This window comes from Vanacampus margaritifer, chromosome 8 (assembly GCF_051991255.1).
Source record: "Vanacampus margaritifer isolate UIUO_Vmar chromosome 8, RoL_Vmar_1.0, whole genome shotgun sequence".
Classification (NCBI taxonomy): Eukaryota; Metazoa; Chordata; class Actinopteri; order Syngnathiformes; family Syngnathidae; genus Vanacampus; species Vanacampus margaritifer.
The window spans coordinates 17,796,753-17,819,907 of NC_135439.1; the positions used below are offsets into that span (position 1 = coordinate 17,796,753).

The 23,155-nt window shown below is 39.5% G+C and overlaps 2 protein-coding genes across 5 annotated transcripts in view; one reads left to right on the forward strand and one right to left on the reverse strand.

Annotated features, from left to right (window-relative positions):
• Positions 1–17,228, forward strand: part of frmd4ba (FERM domain containing 4Ba) — a 54,357-nt gene extending 37,129 nt beyond the window's left edge. For 2 of the 4 annotated variants that reach the window (XM_077572491.1, XM_077572487.1), the window contains exons 12-24: positions 1,127–1,203; positions 1,726–1,864; positions 4,785–4,926; positions 5,005–5,138; positions 5,519–5,635; positions 6,411–6,639; positions 6,739–6,795; positions 6,891–7,026; positions 7,474–7,638; positions 9,194–9,954; positions 10,045–10,171; positions 12,252–12,408; positions 16,270–17,228. In XM_077572491.1, coding sequence (XP_077428617.1) covers positions 1,127–1,203; positions 1,726–1,864; positions 4,785–4,926; positions 5,005–5,138; positions 5,519–5,635; positions 6,411–6,639; positions 6,739–6,795; positions 6,891–7,026; positions 7,474–7,638; positions 9,194–9,954; positions 10,045–10,171; positions 12,252–12,396 — 2,229 coding nt within the window. In that variant the 3' untranslated portion in view covers positions 12,397–12,408; positions 16,270–17,228. The remainder of the gene's footprint in view (positions 1–1,126; positions 1,204–1,725; positions 1,865–4,784; positions 4,927–5,004; positions 5,139–5,518; positions 5,636–6,410; positions 6,640–6,738; positions 6,796–6,890; positions 7,027–7,473; positions 7,639–9,193; positions 9,955–10,044; positions 10,172–12,251; positions 12,409–16,269) is intronic. The other 2 variants (XM_077572488.1, XM_077572490.1) reach the window with 2 other exon arrangements.
• Positions 17,229–20,068: 2,840 nt separating this feature from the next.
• On the reverse strand, positions 20,069–23,136 carry arl6ip5a (ADP-ribosylation factor-like 6 interacting protein 5a). Its single transcript, XM_077572493.1, has 3 exons — positions 22,904–23,136; positions 21,307–21,524; positions 20,069–21,186 (listed from the first exon to the last, which is right to left on the reverse strand). Exons 1-3 carry the CDS (start codon positions 23,080–23,082, stop codon positions 21,020–21,022), a joined length of 564 nt encoding a protein of 187 aa, XP_077428619.1. The 5' UTR covers positions 23,083–23,136; the 3' UTR covers positions 20,069–21,019.
• Between the last annotated feature and the right edge of the window lie 19 nt (positions 23,137–23,155).

The following is a 23,155-nucleotide window of genomic DNA, read 5'->3' on the forward strand; positions in this document are numbered from 1 at the left end:
AACATAAATATACAGCAGAGTATAAATTGAATTCCTCCCGAGGGACTATAAAATTTTAATGAAATGCAAAATGGCATGCATCAGCCGTGTAATAGTACAGTTTTATAGTACAATGATTGCCGCAGTGTTATCGCCACATGAATTTCCTGCCAGGGCATTCACATCTGCTATTATATTACCGCAAGAGCATTGACTGAAAGAAGCCACTTAATATTGTTGTCTTTTTCTTTTTGCTTAATAAGATAATGGATGGATGAAATCCCAAGTCTTGATTATCTGAAGAAACGAAATCTTATGTGTAGGGGTGTGAATTGCCTAGTACCTGGTGATTCGATTCGCATCACAATTCATAGGTCACGATTCGATTCAATACCAATTAATCCCGATACTAATCTATAAATTGATTATTGCGATTTTTTTTGCTCAAATTTAGAAAAAACTCATCAATAAACTTGTACATGTAAACTATAAGATTTGTATGAAAATGTATTTATTTATCTGAAAATTCAGGCTTTTAACTGAGCCACTGCATTTAACAAACAGGTTGCAGTCTGTTTCATGCTTGAACAGCACTGAAATAAAATATTAAGGCTTAATGTTCCATTAACATAACATTCTTCCATGCATAATGTGTGAATCCGAACCCTAAGTAAGACGTTTTGTTGAACATTCCAATTAAAAATTGATGTTGAAAATTCTATTCGGTCGCATATCGAATCGATTTGAGAATTGCGTGCTGTAATATGGCGATATATTGCCGAATCGAGTTTTTCTAACACCCCTATTTTTGTGTATATACAGTATTAGATAACATGTCATCTAACGTAATGTAAGTCTACAATGATCAACAGAAATGATACTCAAATAGTCATCTGACCATTAGGGTGAATTTTAACATAGAAAAGCCAAAACATGCCTTGTGAAAATTAAACTGCGCTGGGGGAAAAACTCGCCACCGGAGGGCGCTAGAACTGCACAAATGGAAATCAATCTGACTTTTTTAACAGATGTGCTGCTTTTAATATCGTGACACGACGATATTGTGGCAGTTTTAATATCACGATATCTCGATATTGCCGTTTTCATTACATCCCTAATCATTATCTTGTAATGTCTCTTTTTGCAGTTGTTCCTGTGGAAGCAGTTGGAAAACTTGTACTTCCGAGAGAAGAAATTTGCTGTGGAAGTAAACGACCCACAGAGGTCAGTTCACCTATCCTCACAAATCTTTGATCTTTTGTCTTGGCTGTGATTTCTTTATTATAGCCGCAGTTGTCATTGTCATGGATGTTCTCGTCCTTGCATACTCTGAAAGGTGTCTTTCTTCAGTGGGCAATGTGGGGCATCTTGTTGAATGGTTCAAACCTGCCTATTAAGCAAGTGCTTTCCTGCTGTTTGTGGGCCACTTGACTACATCTTAGATGTTTGCTTACCTACGCCAGAGTTTTAATTAAAAACAACTGGCTGGCTTAAAAAAAAGTGCTGTTTCTCCATAATTTATTATCCTAAATTAGGATAGATTTTTAAGCTTTGTGTATGTAGCCATAATAATTCAAATTTGTTTTGTTTTGTTTTGCCTGCAGCTCAATGAGGCTAATTTAATTTGCATGCTCTGTGGTGACATTTATATATCCTTTGATGCTGGCCAACAAAAGGATTCACAAAACTTGTTGGTGGATTGTGTTTTGGCATGAAAAAGAAAATTAATGTTTTTATCTTCAATAGTCGAACAGTGAGCAAGCGGACCTTTGGACAGAGTGGCCTTGTCATTCACTCCTGGTATGCCAGTCATTCTCTAATTAAAACTATCTGGGTGATGGCCATCAGTCAACACCAGTTCTACCTGGACAGAAAGCAAAGTCGAGTGAGTATTTGCCTCTTAGTCTCTGCTACAATCATCTCAACATCAGCTTTTTTTACTTTCATTTTTGTCCATGCCTTTTTCATGAGTTATTTTAAAAATTATTCTTTTCAACCACAATTCAAGAGCAATGTCTGATTTTCATTGATTACTTTTGATTACATTTGTATCATTACAGTAGGGGTGGGAATCTTTGAATGTCTCACGATTCGATTCAATTCCGATTTTTGGGTCTGCAATTCAATTCTGAATCGATTTTCGATCAAGAAAGTTTTTTGTTTTTGTTTTTCAAAATGATGTGATTGACAATGATTTTGGCTTCAATCTATAGATGTGCAAGGAATTGTAATGATCTACTCCAGTCTGACTCGCTAATGCTAATTAGCGCGCTACTCGCAGTACTTTTATCACTCAAAAGAACGGCTCCACGCTGAAAAAAAACAACTTTTATTGGAATAACTTGATCATGACCTTTTCTTTCTACTCTCTAATGTGGCTACAACTTAACAGTTTATTAGACCGCGTAGAACCACACTGCCCCTCAGTGGCCAAATCGGGTACAACATGAACAGCGCTCCAAATAAAGGTGCACACAGACAAAGGCAAGACAGTATAAAATGATATAAATAAAATTGATTTTGGGACATTTAAAATTGATTCTGAATCGTACTAAATGAGAATCGCGATTCTCATGAGAATCGATTTTTTGGCACACCCTTACATTACAGTGTAATTTTACTAGTACTATTATTTTTGTTTTATTAACAGAGGAGTGCCAACAGTTTTGTCCATGCGTGTATATACTTGTCCTGCAGTGTGAAAGTAAATGGCTCTCATGTTTTATATTTTTATGTTGTCTGCACTTAAGCTTAATGCGAATAGAATGGGAGGTTCAAGTAGTTAGAACTGTTGATGCGCAAGAGCTGTTTACTGTGCTGAGCGTACATTTTATTTCTCAGTCTATTGAGTTGGCTGAGCGGTGAATCAGTAGAATTGTTTTTTTTTATATTATGCTGGTTGTTAGGAGGCTCGAAAGGAAATACAGACTCTACATAAAATATGGAGAGTGAATCTTAGAATGGATAAAAGTGCTTTGAAAACAGTGAGGCAAAGATCATAACAACATGGCAAAGAGATTTCTCTTGTTTTTTAGTTGCCTGTCCAATTACCCAAAAATGCAAAATACACAATTTTTTTTGTGTTTGTACTTCATTGGGCGCATTTGCTGAGCTAACACACAATGAGGGCTGATGGCTTTTGCAATTTAGATACATAGAGAATGTTGCTCCTCTGCGAATTTCCAGTTTTGGAAATGTTCTGTCCTGTTCTATAAAATAGCAACTCGACAGTCAGAGTTTCTGACAAGCAAACATATGATGTGCTCTGAGGACAGCAATGAGCTTATTTTAAGCAAGTGATTTCACCATTTACTTTATTTTTGTCATTATTACAACACCTTTGATGACTGAGATGCTGCTGAGGAATAATGCAAAAAAATTGAATTAAACTGCACACAGAGTACACTCCTTCTGATTTCAAATCAACTTGAAAATGAGAAAGATGAAATCCACATGAAAAAACAACAACAAAATAGGCGATTAAAACGCAGGAAAAGGGACAAATACAAACTGACTAAAGATGCTTTAAATTATACCCTACAGCAATTTTTTATTTGCTGTTGTCCAGTCAGACTTGCAGAATGCAGTATTGCCAGCCTCAAAACTTGCATCAAACGTCACATATGAATAAACTGAATATGTGTCATAAAACTAGTGTTGTCAAAATTAAAGCGTTAACTGATTCATTGATCACAAAAAAATATCGCATTAATCATGAATTAACGTAGATTAACCGCTCTATTGATTTTTACCATAGATCATCCTTTAGCGTGACAGCGGATGATAATTACATGAATTAAAGTAAAGCATTTAATGAATGTTTGCATATCACATTTAGAATATTTGTTAATCTCAAAATATTGGGGTCATTTTTTTTTCCATTTTAAATTATGCAAGTAATTAACTGATTAGAAAAAGAGGAGGATGAGCGTGTGCAGTGAATCCAAAAATGTTGAAGACGTCCTCATAACATTTAATGTCAAAAGAATTAACACATAACCGGTGCTCTTCAAATTTGGCGGGTAAAAAATGTTGATAAAAAGCCTTTTTATGAAGCGATTAATCGTGGTTAATTAAAATTCAAAAATGTGATGAATCTAATAAAAAAAATGTTTTGGTTTTAATTGTCATAACTGTAACATTGTCAAACTAAAAAAAATGTTTGCTGGAGTGCTGAATAGCATTTACCTTACCTCCACCTAGTGTTTACTAAAAACGTTCTATTTTGAATACAAAATGTGCAAAATTATGAATTGGGAGTTAAAGTAAATATTTTTCTTGGCAAGTGACCACGGTATGCGTCAGTTAATGCCCTCCAATGTTTACAATTATCAGGGATTAATGGGCTTCGTGGAGGCAATCCTCCTCCACTGCATGTCGGTTCTCGCCTCCTTGTTTTACATTAATCCCTGATAATTGTACACTCTGTCAGGAATTAACCCTGATGTGTACAATTATTTGGGGACATATTGGCATATAAAGATTTAGAATGATAACATTTGTTTACTCAAAAATCACATTTTTTTTCTCTGTGAAGACAGGAAATTCGGTTCTGAAAAAAGTATGGAATTTTGACATTTCAAAAGAACCATGTATTGTGTCTGAAAGGCTGTTGGCATATATGTTCAGACAGGAATAGATGACCTAACCTAATTGATGAGAGAGCAATGGATTTATCCAGCATCCAAATAGGACAGCCCTATTTTAGTGCATTATTCAAATGAAATGCGCTCAATCCCTCCTTAATTTACCGTTTCATTCCCCCCTGGCATCCATTTTTAAATATACCTGTTTTCTCCATGCAGTCAAATATGACCACAACAAGAAGTTCAGGAGACATTGCCATGGATCTGACGGAGATCAGTGCCCAGCGGATCAGTAAACTTCCAGGTCCTGAAAGAAAAAATCATCTCATCATGGCAAGCAGTGGAAGCCTCATCTCGGCCGGTAAGTCGCAGCTTCATCTGTGCTGCTCTCAGGGGATTCAACACTTACATTCCAAGTAACTTATACGTGCTCTGATAGGTTCTGCTGACTCTGACATTGCTGAGGAGCAGAAGAAAGAGAAGATGACCGAGTTGAAAACAAAAGAGAAAAAACTTAAAGACACACTTGCACAGAAACTTGAGGAACTGAAGAAGATCTGCATGCGAGAAGCGGTTAGTCTATTTTACTTTTTGACCATGTGAGAAGCTCGTGGGCAGTTTCTAAAAACATAGCTCACCAGTGATGGAATGTTGTGGTTGATGTAATTATTAAAAATGTAAATAAGAGTTATAGAAACAAGCAGTCTTTTTCATGCTTTGTTAAATCATTCTTAATAGTTATTGTGTGAACACAGCAACATGATCAATGCTTTTTCTAGAGAAATATCATTAATTAATAACAATAACTAATTTGAGCTTTTATTTTACAAGTGTAGGCCAACTGTTAGCCCCTTGCGTTAATCAGTAACCAAGAAATAGATTTAATTGTTTTTAAAAGACACCTGTAGTAAAGCATCACAATTGTAAGGTAACTTGATTGTTCTCATTTCCAGGAACTTACAGGCAGATTACCGAAAGAGTATCCCTTGGTAACTGGCGAAAAGACCCCTCATGTTCGAAGACGTGTCGGGACAGCGTTCAAGCTTGATGACCTTTCCCCCCATAATGAGGTTAGACCAAAAGACTGTTTCTGTTGGTGTTTGATGTGTTGTTGGCTTTGCTGCAGCAGTCCACATTACTGGCCCATTGAGCAAAATGACACTTTAATCATGACCACAGTCACACTTCGGCTCTCAGTACATTGCATCGTGCGCTAAAACTGTTGGCAAGCATAGCTGTGTTTTTTCCCAACTGCATGACACCTCACAGGTAGTTGTTGAAACTGTTCAAGTCCAGGCAATTTGTGCGGAAAAGATGTGTGGGAAGTTGGGAACCAATAAATGCAACTTTAAGTTGTTAGTCTATTAATTTATTGTTCAAATAAATAATGAACCATTGAAATACTGCACAAATGCAATTTACAATAAATATGTAACTGCCTTTAGTCTCAAAGTCAGTCTGGAAAACAAAACAAATATTAGGACTGGGTTTAAAAATAAAACCATGAATCGATTATTTTATATATCTTTTTCCCCCCATAAATTCTTCGGTTGAATTACCTTGTTTTTAAAATGGCCCTGGTTGATCTCTTATACTCTGCTGCCCCCTGCTGGCCGTTTTTGTAATAACTACCATTGCTTCAACCGTTGTGTGCAGTTGAGAGGCTGCATCAAAGCCTTCTGTATACTCAAACATAAAAAAAAAAATCTAAATGTATAAATACTTTTTGGGAGCAAAAGCAGCCATTTTAGAGGTGTAAGGATTCCCTTCACCCGACAGAGATGATATGAATATGCAATCTGCAAAGGAGATTTTCAATTAATCCTGTTGCACATTTTCCTTTAGGACCCTCATTTGAGGAATCTGGAAAGCCGATTTGCCTTGCAGCAGAAGATTGTGGAAGCAGCCATCAAGTTAACCAACGAGATAGATATTGGCAAGACAGTGAAAAAAAAGAGAAAAAATAACTGCCTGGATGCAATGAGAAAACTGGAAGAGATTGAGGGGGAGATGAACGCCTATAGGATGAGCAAAGGAAAGAAACCCACCCAAAGAGCTTCACTGATTTTAGCAGGTAGAATAAACCATCCACAGTGGAAAACAACATTGAACTTTTGTTGAAAATATTTTTTTCAGAATTTCAGCATACTAATTTTCTTCATATTATTTTTAGACGATGTCAATCCGTCAGACCTCAGCTCTCTGTCTGACAGCTTCACACTGGATGAAGGTATGACCCATTTTTTTAATCAGCGTTCACTTGGGGTTTAAATGTCTATTTCTGTGCTATACATCGAGTTCACGCAAGCCTCTTTGACCTCCCAGATGACGAACTCAGCTCCCACAGGCAGCGCTCAAGTTCAGTCCAGTACTCCCCTAGACCCCACCATGCAGAGACACTAAGCATCCACTACGGCAATGAGAGACGAGCTTCGGCTAATGACCAGCACACAGACAGCAGGTACAGTATATAGAATCTGTCTTGTCACCTGTGGTCTACATGGTATTAATATTTGCACTTTTGCACACTTCTGTGTGTGTATGGAGCTTGTCCAGACCTGTGAGGCTGCTCCAGATCCGCATTCCTGCCAATAGCTTTCTCCCTCCTTCGAAAAATTCCCCCCTTATCAGCCCAAATACACCCGTTTTAAAAATAGAATGAAAAACACAGAGCAACCAACAATTCCCATATGGTAGCAGAGAAGAGAGGCGAAACATTAAAGAGAGCTTCTAGTTGCTGTGTTGCCTTCAGAACGAATTCTAAGCAGTCACGATCTAAGACGACCTAAATGCTGTATTCAGGTCGACGCTGCAGTATATTGGTTTTTCTTCAGTTGTCCAGTCTGAAAAGAGGGAAGGAGTGTTTGCTATATATTGAGCTGAAATATAATTCTTATCTGTGTTCCAGGTTAATTTACAGTCAAATCCAGGAACCACTCCACCAAAGTCACCATGATGCCTTATTAAGCCCCAACAGTCCATATAAATCAGCTTCCAGACAGCCACGCGATTCCCGCAGTATGCCTCCCACTCCACTGCTCACACGCAATGCTTACAGCAGTACCCAGCTCAAGTAAGTAATTTTTTTATTTCTTAATATCATCTCTTCGCCAATTTGATTGAAAACCTTGTGACTACGGGTGCATTTTGATTAGTTTAGGGTTAGAGAGAGACTGGGAACCAAAGTTATTTTAGTTAACGAAAATTAACCGGAAAAAACAAAAATGAAAAAAAAAAATTGCGTTAATGTTTTGTGGCGACTCAGGGTCGAGCCGCGACTCCTCCACGTTGAGAGGAGCCAGCTGAGGTGGCTCGGCATCTGGTTCGGACGCCTCTCTGGAGAGGTGTTCCGGGCATGTCCCACCGGCTGGAGGCCCCGGGGGACGACCCAGGACACGCTGGAGAGACTATGTCTCTCGGCTGGCCTGGGAACGCCTTGGGATCCCACCGGAGAAGCTGGTTGAAATGGCTGGGGAAAGGGAAGTCTGGGCATCCCTCCTAAAGCTGCTGCCCCCGCGACCGGACCTCGGATAAGCGGTAGAAGATCGATGGATAGATGGAATTTTGTTAACAAAATAAAATAAAAACGAAAAAAAAATTATTATTATTATTTAAACAACTAACTGAAACTACTTTTGTGTTTACAAAACTAGTTTTTATTAAACACAAATATTACACATTTTTTTATAATAAAAAACAAATACTGAAACTAACAATAAACAAGCAGTTTTTTTTAAATAACTAAAACTATTAAAAAATTAACAGAACCACCCTAAAAACTCATTAAAGTGGAAGTCAACCTTAAACATTTCTTGACAATAATATTATATGTGACCTCACTAATCCAAACATGACATTCTGATTAATATTACATCTGTGGAATATGAGTTATGAAGCAAAATCCAGCACTTTGTGTCCAGCTCAGTGAGCAGCCATTTTGCCACTTGCTGTCGACTGAAGATGAAATCAATGTTGCTCAGAGCTCAGGCAATGACCAATCACAGCTCACCTGTTTTCTGAAGCTGAGCTGTGATTGGTCGTTACCTGAGACATGAGCAACTGTGATGTCATCTTGAGTCAGTGGCAAAATGGCCGCCACCTGAGATGGATAAAAATGGCTGGATTTTGCTGCTTAACTCATATTCCACGAATGTAATATTAATCAGAATGTCATGTTAAGGCTAGTGAGGTCACATATAACATATTGTCAAGAAAATGTTTGGGTTGACTTAAATGACTGTTTAGCCCTCACATATAACATATTATTGTCAAGAATTTGGGAGGATTAGACTTACTAACTAATTAGAATTAAATAAAAAAAAAACTAAAAACGAAATAAAAGTAACTAAAATGAAAACTCCAAAACTATAATAACCCTGCTGGAAACAAAATTCAGGCCAGGTAAATATTTGTTAAAGTAGGGTTGGGGACTGGAGAGCGCAGATGACGAACAGCATGGGAAAGGGGCGTGGTTGCGTTGCTCGTCAACCGGGGGAGGGGAGTGTGCGTGCCAGCTGGCAACATGTGGCAGGTATTATTTATCAGTGGAGGTGGGGGCAAAAAAAACTTGGCCAGGCTTATAAAGCACTGGCGGAAACCCTAATTTGAGTTCTGTTTGCCACTTCCAGATCGGAGGAGACACCACAGCTTTTCCGCCAACGTAGCGGGAGTCTGGAGTCCCAGTCTAAGTTTCAACCAGAGCCCGAACCACGCGTGCCCACATTCAACTTCTCCCCAACCCGACGCAGCAACAGCACCGAGGTACTGGATGACGGCTCCTCCTACACCAGCCAATCCAGTGTGGAGTACGCAGTTCCTGGTACCCACAACAACCGCCGTCGAGTGCGTGGCCGCCACAGGAAAGATATTTACGCCAACACAGGCAGCATGCCCAACCTGGCTCAGCCAGAGACCCACTGTCATGCTTACCAGCCCCGCACGCGCCCCACCACGACTGCCTTCTACATCACAGGATATCCTAACCATATGGAGCCAGAGCCTTACTCTAATGGCGTCTATATGTACGACAATGAGATGGAGGGACACTACAGCGTCAATCCGCCATTCCATTCTACCCATGCATCCTATCGTGCCCGTGATACGCGCTGTCGCTATGGCAACAACGAGCTAGACGGCACGCCACAGAACCTGTACGCAACGTTGCGGCCCCCCAGGAACCGCCCGGCTCCCCGGAGTGAAGAGCAGATATCGAGGAATTATCAGAAGGCGGTTGTGGCTGAGCACTTGAAAGGCTGGTACCATCGCAACACTGCTTACAAGCAGGCTGCATACAGCTGCGACTATGACCAAGGCTCCCAACAGAGTCTGAGCTACCAGACGATTCCTGCACCCTTCAGCCACAACAACAGGAACCTCTCCCACTCATCAGGTTAGACAAGTCTTTAGGCCAGAGCAATCAGCTAATCCTATGTTGACAGCTTGTTCAGTATTAACTTGTGACATTTCCCAATGTTCTCAGCCTCCTCCAATGGAAACTGGCATGGCCATATTAGTGGTCATGGTAGAGTGGACTGTGACATTCCCAAGCAGATGCCACCGGCCTACACCTACACTACAGCTCCGTTCAGCCGCTCCACCCACAGCAGGTATGAAGCAAAACGCATCTCATTTCGTCATCCCATTTGCCACTCCCTGATCCTCCTTTAGGGTTCGTACAGGTGCTCATGTGTTCCCAAAAACGTATCAATACGTTTTATTTTAGATATTACCATGGTTTTTTTTTAAATCTTTTTTTATGCTAGAGCATACAGAAGGCTTTGATGCAGCCTCTAAACTGAAGAGAACGCTTGAAGCAATGGTAGATATTACAAAAACGGCCAACAGATGGCAGCAGAGTATAAGAGATCAACCAGGGCCATGTTGCAACAAGCTGTTTTCCCCACTGTTTTGTGAATAATGATGAAACTTAGCTTGCACTGTGCTGCAAAACGGAAACAGATTCTAGACGCTAATCTTTCTTTTGGTGGGTTCCATGTTTTCATAGCAATAGAGCACAATATTCTGTAGGCCTTCAGTCAAAATCCAGTAAAACAGCCGGGAGGTAAAGGGGGTTGCTTCTGTGAAAATGGCTGGCAGTGAAAGAGTGAAAAACCTTGGAAATGCTTGGATTTTAATGTTGTTGTTTTGGGTGAAGTGCTTGGAAATGCTTGGAAGTGTTTATCATCATATTATTATTATATAAAAAAATGGAGAGAGAGAAAAGTGTCCTTAAAGATGAAAGCTCCACGCTTGGTCTGTTGGATTTGCACGCGCCTTTGCGTTAGGTTGTTGTCATGCATCACGTGACATCATCGCCCCCAAAAGGACAGTGGTGCATCGGAGGTTGTCGTTTTAATTAATGAACTTTGGCTGGAAAATGAAAAATACAAACGTTTAATAAAACATGGACCAAATCCACGTTTAGCCTGCTGCAAAGTATGCAAAAAAGGACATTCAGCTTTTCGCAATGGGAGAGTTGGCTCTATCGAGTCATATTAAAGGTAAGCCACAGCTAACCCTACAAGTTAACTAATGTTAGCTACGATTTGTTTGCTAACCTTTTGGTACATGCTAGACCTAAACTGCGAGATGTCTATCAGCGCTAGATTACATCTTAATTACGGACAGTTATTATGGGCTATGAAAGGGGAAACGCGAGCGTTTGTTTAGAACTTCCTTCAACTAAAAATTCAAGCTCAACTGATGTTAGCGCTTAATATGCCTAAGGTAAGGGTGTATTGTATACGTGGGTGTATTATCATGTTTTGGTACGGCATGTTCAGTTCGGTCCACTCGTATTCTTATTTATTAGTGGGAGCTGACGCGCCGCAGAAACAAAGCTAGTAATAAACGGAGGCTATTGAGTGTCGCCAGCACACCAGTAGCTGTGATAAATGTATTATGGCAAATGCAAACAACAAGCCAGAGCTCGAAGGTCAACAAAATAAATGTTTAATTTATTATCATTGTATTAATGTGAAACAGTTTTGTTAATGATATAAATTTACATTTTGAGGGTGTGTGTATTTATATCACATGATGCAGTTTACAAGCAGAAATACAGTGTGAATCAATCTGTGCTTTTCGATGTCATTGAATGCTGTAAGTAAGAAAAAGAGCAAGAAATTTAATAAAACACACAAATGGAGACACGTTTGCAAACACCAATGACATTGAGTAGTATACAGAAACACTGTTTCATTTTTTATGCCCCATTCATTTAATGATAACTGCTGGTTCAATGTTAGGCTTAAAGCGGATTTCCCGTATTTTTCCTACAGACAGCATTGAGTGACCTCAAACAACAAGGCTATTGATTCACACTGGTTTTCACCTTTTGAAACTGATCTTGAAAGTCCTTAAAAAGTGCTTGAATTTTGCCATGGAAAACGTGTACAAGCCCTGCTCCTTATCTCAGAACGCGATGCAACATTTTAAATATTGGGAATGAATTGTTTTGGCAAATAGAAACTGAGGTTTGGTGTTGTCGTCATGTACACATACAGCAACATTTAACAACAAGAGATGTCTGTCCCAGCAGTGGGATTGTAGAATCTGTACAGCCAACCCACTCCCCCCAACAGTGTTTCCTCAGATCTTCAAAATGTTTCTCCTCTTACAAGTCCAACCGGGCTGGCTTTCATGTAGATGTGGCTCTTGACAGCGTTTTGCGATTTCTTGGCACAGGCCTGATGGCCGAGGACGCTGCGTCTTTTCTTCATTCTCCCCCTCCTCTTCCGTCTCCCCTGCCTGGCAACGACTAGTGATCTCCAGCCCCGAGGAGGTTCAGGCCTCTGCAGGGCAAAGGCCCCAGAAAGGTGCTCCTTGCTAAAGGTAGCTCATAGTAAGTAGGCGCCCATAGCCAGAGGTTGTGCGTTTGCTGCTTTTTAGACGTACATAAATGTTCTAACGTGAACTTTGCACCTGAGATGTTTGACTGACTGCTCAGTGTCACGCATGATAAGGTAGTTGCATGGCTTTGTCTCACAACATGCTCTATTTCCTCTTGTAATTGTCATCCAGAGGTCACATTCCTCTGCGGTGTGCTTTTTTTTCTCTCTTTTTTTGCAGCGGTCCCCTGCCCACGTGCTGCCATTCACCCTTTTGCCCACATGTGCAGATTTCTCCCAGTGTTTTACTGGCGTAGTTGTAGGCCCTGTGAGGCCCAAGTTTAGCGGCATACCCATATTACTGCCCAAGGAAATTTAATCTACTTTCCCACTAATAAGTCACTACATAAAATGATGAGAGACAATAATGTGAACTTAACCCAAATGATAGTCAGGGTCAGTCTGACCTGATTTTTTTTAGTGTGTGTGATTGGCAGAATCCTCCCAAGTCTTTTAATCCTTGCTTATTTCTCATTTAGTCTTGTGAGTGTGTTTAGAGGTGAGGGAGCACTCAAATGGCAGAGGGAAAATGTGGCTCCTGAGCATTGTTGGATTTCATTGCTATGTGTGTGTCTGTGTGCTATCTGCTGTTTTGCTGCACGGGAATGTTTGACCACGAGCTGAGACATCTCGAGTGTACTATGCCTGGAACATATTGAGTGGCTACAGTCCAGCGTTGACCGCTTGATGTCTAGACCAGGCCTGGCGAACCCGCGGCTTGAAAGCCGGTTTCATGCTGCTCTCAACCTTGTTTATTGTGTATGGGGTAAGGGCGGGGACCACAGAATGAATAATTGCTGGGCAGTGCTGCACAGCTGTAAAATGTCTGCTGCGAACGCAAGTCGCCTCAAATAAAAAAAAAAATATTAAAGTGATACACCGATATGGCTTTTTCAAGGTCGATACCGTTTATTAGTAGTCTAGGAGAATGATAATCAATATTTTAAGCCGATATTCAATTTGCAGTAAAAGAGAAAATATTAGCATCAAAAGAAAAATCTAATTTTAAATTATTGACAGCTATGTTTAAAAATTATTTAAAAAATTGCAGGGTGCTTCCTTGGTCATTATCATGCTAAATGAATAATTAAGAGGAAAAAAAATAGCTCCCTAAAATTTTCTAAATATAGTTTTCCAAAATTTCAATATCATTTCTTAATTCTAACATTTTTGTTGTTGTTTTCAAAAATAAATGTGTAGGGACTTCCCAGTGTCAGCATATTTTTTTATGAAGTGGAAATTTAAATAGATCCATAAATGAAAAGTTCTTTTTCCCACTGAGCGACAAATGCATGCGAATGTAGCTAATTTGGGGGTTTCGTCATAGCTCGTAAAAGGTTCCAAAAGATCTTCGCAGACACTGAAAAATTGTCTGAATATGTTTGAAATATCTTTGTGACTAAGTAAAGTAAAAACTTCATAAGAACATCTTACAAATCCTATGAAAACCCTAAATTTGCTAGCTTTGCAAGCATTCCCCGCTCAGTGAGATACCAACTTTATTGGCCTTCAGATTCGTAAAAAGGCCAATAATCGGTCTATCCCTAATATATTTATTCAAGAGCCGTACCGCCGTGACGTCAGAAAACAGAGTTGGCGGTAGGAGCACGATATATCGAAAAAATACCCTCATCGCAATGATGGCTCGTGCAATATGCTCATTGCAAAAACCTGCGGTAAATTCAATCTTTTCTTATGGTACTGTATGCTTCGTTGCACGCATTGCCGTTTATCCAAGTTCGACCACTCAGATGCGACCTTAAATGCGCATCGCCACTCACCTCCCTAGATACTACTCTCCTATTGGCTGGAGCAGACCACAGAACACTGTTAGCAACTCCGCAGCCGTGGACGGAGGAAAAATAAATAGCAGACGCGGGAGAGGAAGAAATGAACGAGGATGAAAGCAATGAACTATTTGAAACAGGAAGACTTGCATCTTAAGCACTTTGTTTTCAAGAATTATTATTATATATTTTTTGTAGATATTATTTAATTTACCAGTCATGCTAAAGCTCTAGGGAATTTCATGGTTGTCACTTACCCATGGTTATGCTTAAATAAAATAACTGATTAGGAGTATTGTGTTCCCTCGTTTTCCGCTGGGTTTAGGTTCCAAAAAAATACCCGCAATAAATGAAATCTGCGAAGTAGTTAGCTTTATGTTTTACATATATTATACATGTTTTAAGGCTCTAAAACCCCTCACCACACAGTTTATACAGTTTTCTCATTGAGGCGCTTACTTTTTCTCACATTTCTTTCTTGTTTAAACATTCTCAATATTCAAACCTTCATGAATTTTATAAAATAGGTACATTACTGTAAAAAAAAAAATGCATGTAAAATTGCACTTTAAAAAAATCTGCGGAACACATTTGGTCCTCACATGTTTATGCTAAGTGTTTGCACTTCATAAATTTAGCCTCAATATCAATGTTTAGATCACATTACTGTACACAGTCTGCTCATATTACACAGCTTATTTATTTAATTAGATAATGAAAATATAATTTATTTTTATCGCAATATTCTACACCCATATCGCATGTTTTTCCAATATCGTGCAGCCAACTTGTCGGAGCAATTTACTACTATTTTGGATGACTTATTTACAAATGACAGCTTATACAGCTTTCTTTTGCAACAATGAAAGATACATGTTGTTGAGGTGGTGTCTACTTATTGTCTACACCGGTGGGAAAAGCCTATTAACTTTCTGGTAGGCTGCTACCTCAGCACTTCCAAATATGGGCACACCGTTGCGCGGACCTTTTAAACTACCGTGAACAAGTGCGGTGTGTGTGAGGACTTTTATTCGAACGCGGTGATAAAACGGCGTAACGACATAAATTAATTGTTGGGAAAAACCGTTGAGTAGTGTTGGTCTACCAAATTCACTCTCAAAATGGGAGGAAAGAAATACCAAACAAAAAATATGAAGATAAACACAGTACATTTTTATATGTTGAAGCAACACTAAGGAACTTTCAGTTTACGTTGATTATGGCGCCACCATATGGACAAAGTATGTACCGTTATGCCTGAAGGAAGACCACATTTCTCATGAGGTCAAGCGCATTGCATCATTTTTGAGCTCACGACATCCAAATTGACTTCCGTCTTTGTAACGAATGGGGATTTGTAGTTTTTTGTGCAGCAGTGTTCCTACCATCCTCCTCAAAGTTGTTTAGTGTCAGTAAAAATGATACAGACCCCCTCAGGCCATACCAAAGGTACTATTCAACTAGTTTTAAGTCGATGTTTCATCAGAAGACTTATGAAAATATTGTATTAAGGTTGAAAAGTGCCTTAGTGCTACTTTAAGCCCTTCAGTTCACTCCATGCAAACATCAATCCGGAATTTCCAAGGGGGACAGAACTTAAAAGTAGAGAAAAGTAGGCAGTTTTTCCCAAAACGTATGAAGCACTGATATCAACTTGCTTGGAACATTGTACGGGCTAAAAAGGCATCAAGTGAAGGTCAAAACATGCAAAAGAGAGTTAGGGAGTGAGGGTATGGGACAGGGGCAGTGTTTGTGCCCGCGTGGCTCTTGCCGTCTGAATGGTTGGCCAATCCTGATCTAGACACTGTATGTATGGAGACTCAAATGTGGATGAACCTTTTGATGAAAAAAATAAATTTTTTCATCAGACGCATTTGGACCAACTTGAAATGATCTTCATTGAGGATGGTAGTGACGTAACAATAAATGTTAAATTTTCTGTGCACGTGTGAAAAGGGCTCCTCAATCAGAGAATTAGCTGTTCCAGTATGATTGTGTTTATATATTTTTATTTTTTTTTTATTTCAGATCCCATGTAGATGTCAACCAAATGGACATCAGCAACCAAACGCAAACAAGCATGGACCCACACGATCGGATACACTGGCACGAAGACTCAGAACCAGGAACAATAGTTTAGCTGCCTGTCATTCAACACCGTTGAGCATGACAAGTTCTCACTGTGCCTTAGACTGCACTTACCAGTTTTTCCGAGCAAGGAGATCAAAGAATGAAGGAATTGACACACAAATGCCAAAAGGGACCTTGTGTTAGGAGGGACGGCACTTGTGCACCGCAACTGTCCAAGGAGCTGCTGTGGACTGCAGAATTTTAAAGTGCGCAGCTCTGCTGTGGAGAGGTTGATACTTTGCCGAGTTGTGAACAATTTTATCGCATCTTCTCCTGCCACGTGTGAACATAACCATGAAGGATTGATATAACCTGATCAAAAATGAAGGAGCTCATTAGGAGCATGCCGGACAAAGACGGATCTAACCTGGAACACTGTGCAGTCACTAGATCATGTTTTAACTTTTTTCTCTGGATGCTTTTACACACCACACTACTTTCTATGTTCAGTTTTTATTCAGTCTGTGTGACCTTGACGTTTGTAAAGTATAACCTTACTTTACTGTAAAATACAACTGAGTCACTTATCTTGTGTTTTTTAACACCAGTATTACTCCCAAGAATCTAACAAAGATTACTGCCACACTATGACACAAATATTTTGTAGACTTTGAAGAGGAGAAACTAACAAAAATATATGATAAGGCTGTTTGACATCCATGCTGGAACTCATGGACTGGTGCTCCTGATTTTTCACAAGAGAATGTTACACGTTTTTATTGTTGATACACTGGTTGTTTGTAGAGCATCTAAATTTGAAAAGCATGTAATATATGTTGTAAATGTTAAGCTGGTTCTTAGGATTTTGTATAATTTCGCCTGTTTGAATAAAACAAATCAGATTTTGTTTGACTACATTACATTGTTTGGTTGAGAGGACCCACGGATCCACAAAAACAAATCGAATGGAGGCGGAATGCAGGATTAATTCTAAATCCATTAAATTAGCTAATTGAATGTCTGTTCATCCAGTCCAGTTAATTAAATAGGCTTGGAAAATGTGCTATTAGTGGTGCCACACGCAAAGGGAGGTGCTCACTATATTCGCTTTAACCCTATACACTCAGTTCCGGCATTCTTTTGATTTTAAGAAAGGAAATCCGTCTTTCACAAGCTATTCTTCAATTAGTTTGAACCTGCGATAGTGAAAGATAACCTACTTCAATCAGAAGCAAAGATAAATGTGAAAAGCTTTGTCTTTCCGTTCTAGTGCAAAAGCTGTGTTTTGATTGTTGTCTTTTCTTTTCACGCCGCTGTTTTACCAGGCTGGTTTCTTGTGTTCTTCAGCACATAACCCACCAAACCAGTCTTTAAAACTCACCACACCCACTTTGAGCATTAAGCACTTGGTCTGTCCTCCCAGTGAATGACAGGCTAGTGAACCGAACCTTCCCTTTAGGCAGAAATCTGCTCTACACATGTATGGATCCTCCCCCATTCTCATTCTAACCTTTCACCTCATTTCCCTCCCAAACTGACACACGTTTTCCACCGCGACAAGTGTGAATTAGTTGACACAGTTGAGCAGCTTGACTGGATTGTAGTGCCCCTGAGCGTTATGCAGCTTGATGGAGCTCAAGGGAGGTCTCGCACAATCCCGGCTCCCTGAATTTACCCAGAGGCAGTGACAGGGATCGTGTTTGGCATCCAGCTGTCTCTGGGCCTCGACTGATTCATACCAGCTGCAGACAGACACTTGGCGGGCTGTTCCAGCTGACCCTCCGCTACATAAACAAGGACTTATTATGCGCTTCCCCTCGTCTATTACATTGAAAACAATCAGAGATGGATTGGGAAGTAACGAAGTACACATACTTTGTTACTTTACTTGAGTAGTTTTTATGAGTACTTTGTACTTTGAGTGATTGAGATGTTTATTTTGAATATTTCGACATTTCAACACATGAATAAGTGACAATAATCAAAGAAAGAAAAGAAAAATCAAAAGAAAACAAGCAACAGAAAAGAAAACAATAAATATTGAAAAAGGAGTGAGGAAAAGTCAAATTTATTTACTCCCACCCCTTCTCCTTAAGTAAATTACATAACAACTTCCTTCCTTGTCTTACATACACACAATATATGAATTAATACATGTAAACATATACCCATAGCCTAGTACATTCATTTAACACATGTACAGTCCCACCTATTAATCTACTACTTCAGTCTTTTTACACAATATAAACGTCCAAAAAAAGAAATTTGTCAGACTAACCAAAACAAGGAGAGGAAAACCCAAAAAGAAATACTTCCCTGAGTATTTATTTTTTAGACTACTTTTTACTTTCGTCCATTACATTTTAACATGAGTATCTGTACTTTTTACTCGATACATTTTCAAAACAAGGTCTTTATTTTTATTTTTAAATGCATGAAAACGATTAAAATACTTGACCTGGAAAAAAAATCAGCCATCCCAGCCTGTGATTGACTCTACGACACGCTATCACATGACGTGCAATTGGCTAGATTAGGAAAATCCCGTAAATACGAGGGTAATTTTTGCTCCATTAGCTAATATATTTTAAATTGACGTAGGAAACATCCGGTAAAAATATTTATAATACCATATTTTTCAGGGTTGTTTTGAAGTACTACAAACACTTAAATAAATCCATTGTGATATATCAGTTTGTTCTAATAGAATAACTGCCTTGAAGCTATTGGGGCTGATGATTGGAGCCACCCTGTTGAGGTTTTGGAGCAATTTAATACTACCGTTGACATTTTATTTCAAAGTGCGAGTTATATCGTGCAGTAGAATACTGTCTTGCACTGTCGTGCATATAAGACACCTGTCGGGCGTGCACCACACACGTGCTGCTAGGCTCGTGAGCAGCTGTACTAAAGAGAACAAGAGGCTCCACTGTGCTGGCTGGGACATGACTTTACTTGAGCTTCTTGCCAGCAGCGCTTCATTTCTGCAAATTGCACAATATGGATGACGTCACGTCATAGAGAAACAACAGTTGGTGGGTTCATGTTGTTAACCACCTGTGAGCTGGAGTGGGCAGGTATTTCTTGAAACATTTTTGGTGCATCTCTGAACCCAAAATCCACCATCATGGCCACATAAACGAATTACTTTCAACTGGAATACTTCATGGTTGAGATTTATTTAATTTTTTTAACCAAACATTAGTCACACAGTATCCCATGACACCTAATAAAGATTAGATATGAGACTCATCCCTGCAGTTTGTATTTTGTGTTTATTTATCAAACTCATATCACTCAAAATTCATCGAACACTGCTTTCTGTGTTGGGTCATCATGTGATGTTCACAAGCAGAGCCATGATTGGTCGTTACCTGAACCCTGAGCAACTGTGATGCCAATTTGTGTCTACACTAAGTGGCAAAATGGCTGACCCACAGGTGGATAAATGTGGGCGGATTTTGTGCTTTAGTCATATTCTATTCATTCGAGTGGGGCTGCATCGAACATATTGTAAAGAAAATTTTGGGGTTGACTTCCCCTTCAACTGCTTTTTTTTGTTGCTGTTTTGAATTGATAATAACTAAATTGTTATACATCACCTTTTGCATTCATGCAAGGTAAGTTTTGCAACACATTATATTAAGTGTTTTTACACATACACAATTTATCATATTGAATGTGCCTACTTTTACAAAGTCAATAAATAATGTTCCATGGAGGAGAATGATTAGGAAAGGAAAACGAAGGTCCACTGTAAATAAAAAGACTCCACAGGTATGAATTTATTAGACAACAAAAATAGGGGAGGCGGGGGTGGGGGGACTCTCTTCTTGACCAGTAAAATGGCTCACACCTTTTAATGTCATTGTATTTGGAGAAGCAATAAAAAAAAAGTGTCTTTTTGAGTGTGAACTGAAGATTCAAAATGTACTGCGCCCTACTTTTCATACAAAGTGTGTCAACTAATTTTGAATATGAGGAGTACAACATTTAACACTGTCAGTGTCACTCTAACACTGCCTTTCGACACTAGTCATCGTGAATAAAAGAGCCGACAGTGTACCATTGACATTTGGAGGTGCATTTGATGAATTCACACCGATCACTGCTCTGCACTAAAATGTGGAGTAGCCCATCGCCTAACATCAGCCAAGCTAATCAGTCACCCAGAGGGCCCTGTCAAGATGAAAGACTCGGGGGTGCAGAAGGAATACTGATGGATTTGGCTTAAGACCTCAGACCCTTTTGAAGTCTTCACTTTTAAACATTGACACAGTGATGTGACTCATGTTTTCTATTCATCACGGCTCCAAACAAAGAATGTACTTTCTCTTTTATTGCAAATAATCTGAGTTTGGCTACTCGCTATTCACATGAGTACTAAGGCAAACTTGATGTGGGGTTACAAATACTTGAAACAATACGTCTTTAGAGTATCTTGGCGGGGAAGTGTGTCTCGTGTGCATTTTTGGTGCCTTGTAGTAGTAAAGTTTTACTTAAGGGAAAATTGCCAGGGTTGACATCTGCTGGTCAGTAATACAAGGGAGATTAGAATTAGGGAGCAGTCTAGTAGGAGTGGAATACCCCTTGGGTATAGCATAATGTTTGAGTCTCTTTTTCCGGTTCAGATAGACACAAGTGAGTCAAGATCTTTGGTCAACAGATGAACAGGAGAGTGCTGTTCTCTCTCATTTCAGTAAAGCATTCATTTGGACTCCAGAAAGTTCTGGATCTTTTGTAAATTTTCCTCTTGCTGACCAAGACACTCCAAGATGATGCCCATTGGTGACCTTTTGAGACCGGCGTACTCTCTTTTATTCTCCAGTTTATTCTTCATGTTGCGGAGGCGATAAGAAGAATGGGCCAGTATCACTAGAAGGGTCAGAGTTGGGAAAATAGTTAACTTCTTGATTTTGTTGAAACATTTGTCCCCAAAAAAACTTGACAATAAAGTTTGGGAAACGCTGATCGTAATGACTGTCTGTAACTTACAGGTGAGTGGCAAAGTGATTGCTGTCATGAACACCACAACGCTCCCTAGAATGGATATTAACACGCAGCTGGCCACCATGACAGCAATCACAAAAACGGTGGGGTTCTGCTTTTTGAAGTTCCCGATGATGCTTCCGTTATCTCCAGCCCACACTGAGCACAGAAAGACTCCTGAGACCACAGCCACGGCGGTAAACATCCCTGAAGGGTTCAGGAGCCTGCAGTGCAGACACAGACAGAAAAGACACTGCTGCTCAGTTCTGCTCGCTGACGAGCGGATTGTAATTTGGTCGCTTGCGCTACCAAGTGGTGAGAGTGACACATTACAACAACAAACCTACAGCCGGTACACCGACTATGTTGTAATCATTTGTTAAAATTGAAGGGAAAAAAAGTTTAAAGACGATTAGAGATTAAAAGGTCACTGTGTCAAAGTTCAATCTTGGTGTTCACATCGAAAGCCACTCAATTTTGAGTCACTGACCGGATTGCTCAATATAGGAACGGTGCCATAGGTGAAGCAACCGGTTTCTATCACTCATACTTTACATCTGACTAAAAAAATAACTTATGAGGCATTCGCAGGTGTTGCTAAGAGCACCGTCACCATATAGGTAAACAAAGCTTGACAGACCATTACTTAATTGAGCCACACTTTGTTTTAACAGTGTTGACTTAAGCCAAGCTGCCAAGAAAATAGCTTTATACAGTATAATAAATGCAACTACAAAAATGCACTTGAATCCAAAGCACTGTACAATATATTGCTATGCTATAATTGGTTTAAAGCTGAGTGAGAATTACTTATTGACAGGTTTTTTTTATGGTAGCACGGTGTGAAAAGTGGTCATTTCTGCCTCACATTCGAGAGGGCCAGGTTTGAATTTCTGTCCTGGATGGGTTTTCTTCATATACCCTGGCTTCCTCACACATTGTAAAAGCATGCATGTTATTGAAGACTCTTAATTGTTCTTAGGTGAGGCTTGTTTTTAAAAGTTCTCTACAAATAATGTTGAGTTGAGGCTATTTGGCTGAAATAAAGAATTCATGTAAATGTTATTCATAATAATGCAAGAGCTTGCTTGTCTCATGTGTCTGACAAATAAACATTTAGTGATTCTGAAAGGCAATGTGATATTTTGGCTACCTTACTGTAAGAAACACGTCGTAGATGAGTATGCTTTTTGTAAATGTAGATTAACGACTATTGTATTTCGTCCGTAATTAGCTGCTGTCTTGAGATTTTTGTTTACACTAATAATTTACAGTGTTAACGGTGAAGCCCTTAAGCAAATTCGCCTAATCCTTTAAATGAAACCACCCTTTAAAATGCACGTTAGGTAAGGATACTAGTTTACTCTAAATTGACTGCCAGTTGGCCCAAGTCATGCTGGGAAAGCGTCCAGCAGGTCACTCGTCAAGGAAATGACGACAGATACGCGTAATAGAAAATAGATGTATGGGTTTCATATGGCTGTCATCACAAAAACACTTGGTGTGGCATTTGGCTTATTAAGTATTTACTTTATTAGAGTAACACAATAGCTATAGACACATTCGATTGCTTCCTTGATTAAGCAGATGCAACGTTACTTACCCGACAATAAGGAAAGCGCCAATTGACACCACGAGATAATTAGTTTGATAGTAGAGCAAGTTGCTAACAACTCTGCTATTCCATCTGACCATATCTTTCGTATCGGGTTTGGCAAATCTATCCCGCCCGGGGAAGAAGTCGTCCCACGACCTTAGCGGCGTCAATTCCACTTTTGCCATTGCACTCTACACTTTACTAATGCGACAGCTAAGCAACGAGAACTCGCGTTTAAAAAAAAAACCCGTCTGGTAT

Bases quoted from the DNA above. Each gene is read 5' to 3' on its own strand.
- arl6ip5a (XM_077572493.1), bottom strand. From the start codon at position 23,082: ATGGCAAAAGTGGAATTGACGCCGCTAAGGTCGTGGGACGACTTCTTC. The intron at 21,525-22,903 runs GTAAGTAACGTT...TCTGCACTGCAG, and splicing joins GGCGCTTTCCTTATTGTCGG to GCTCCTGAACCCTTCAGGGA. The intron at 21,187-21,306 runs GTAAGTTACAGA...TGACCCTTCTAG, and splicing joins AATCACTTTGCCACTCACCT to TGATACTGGCCCATTCTTCT.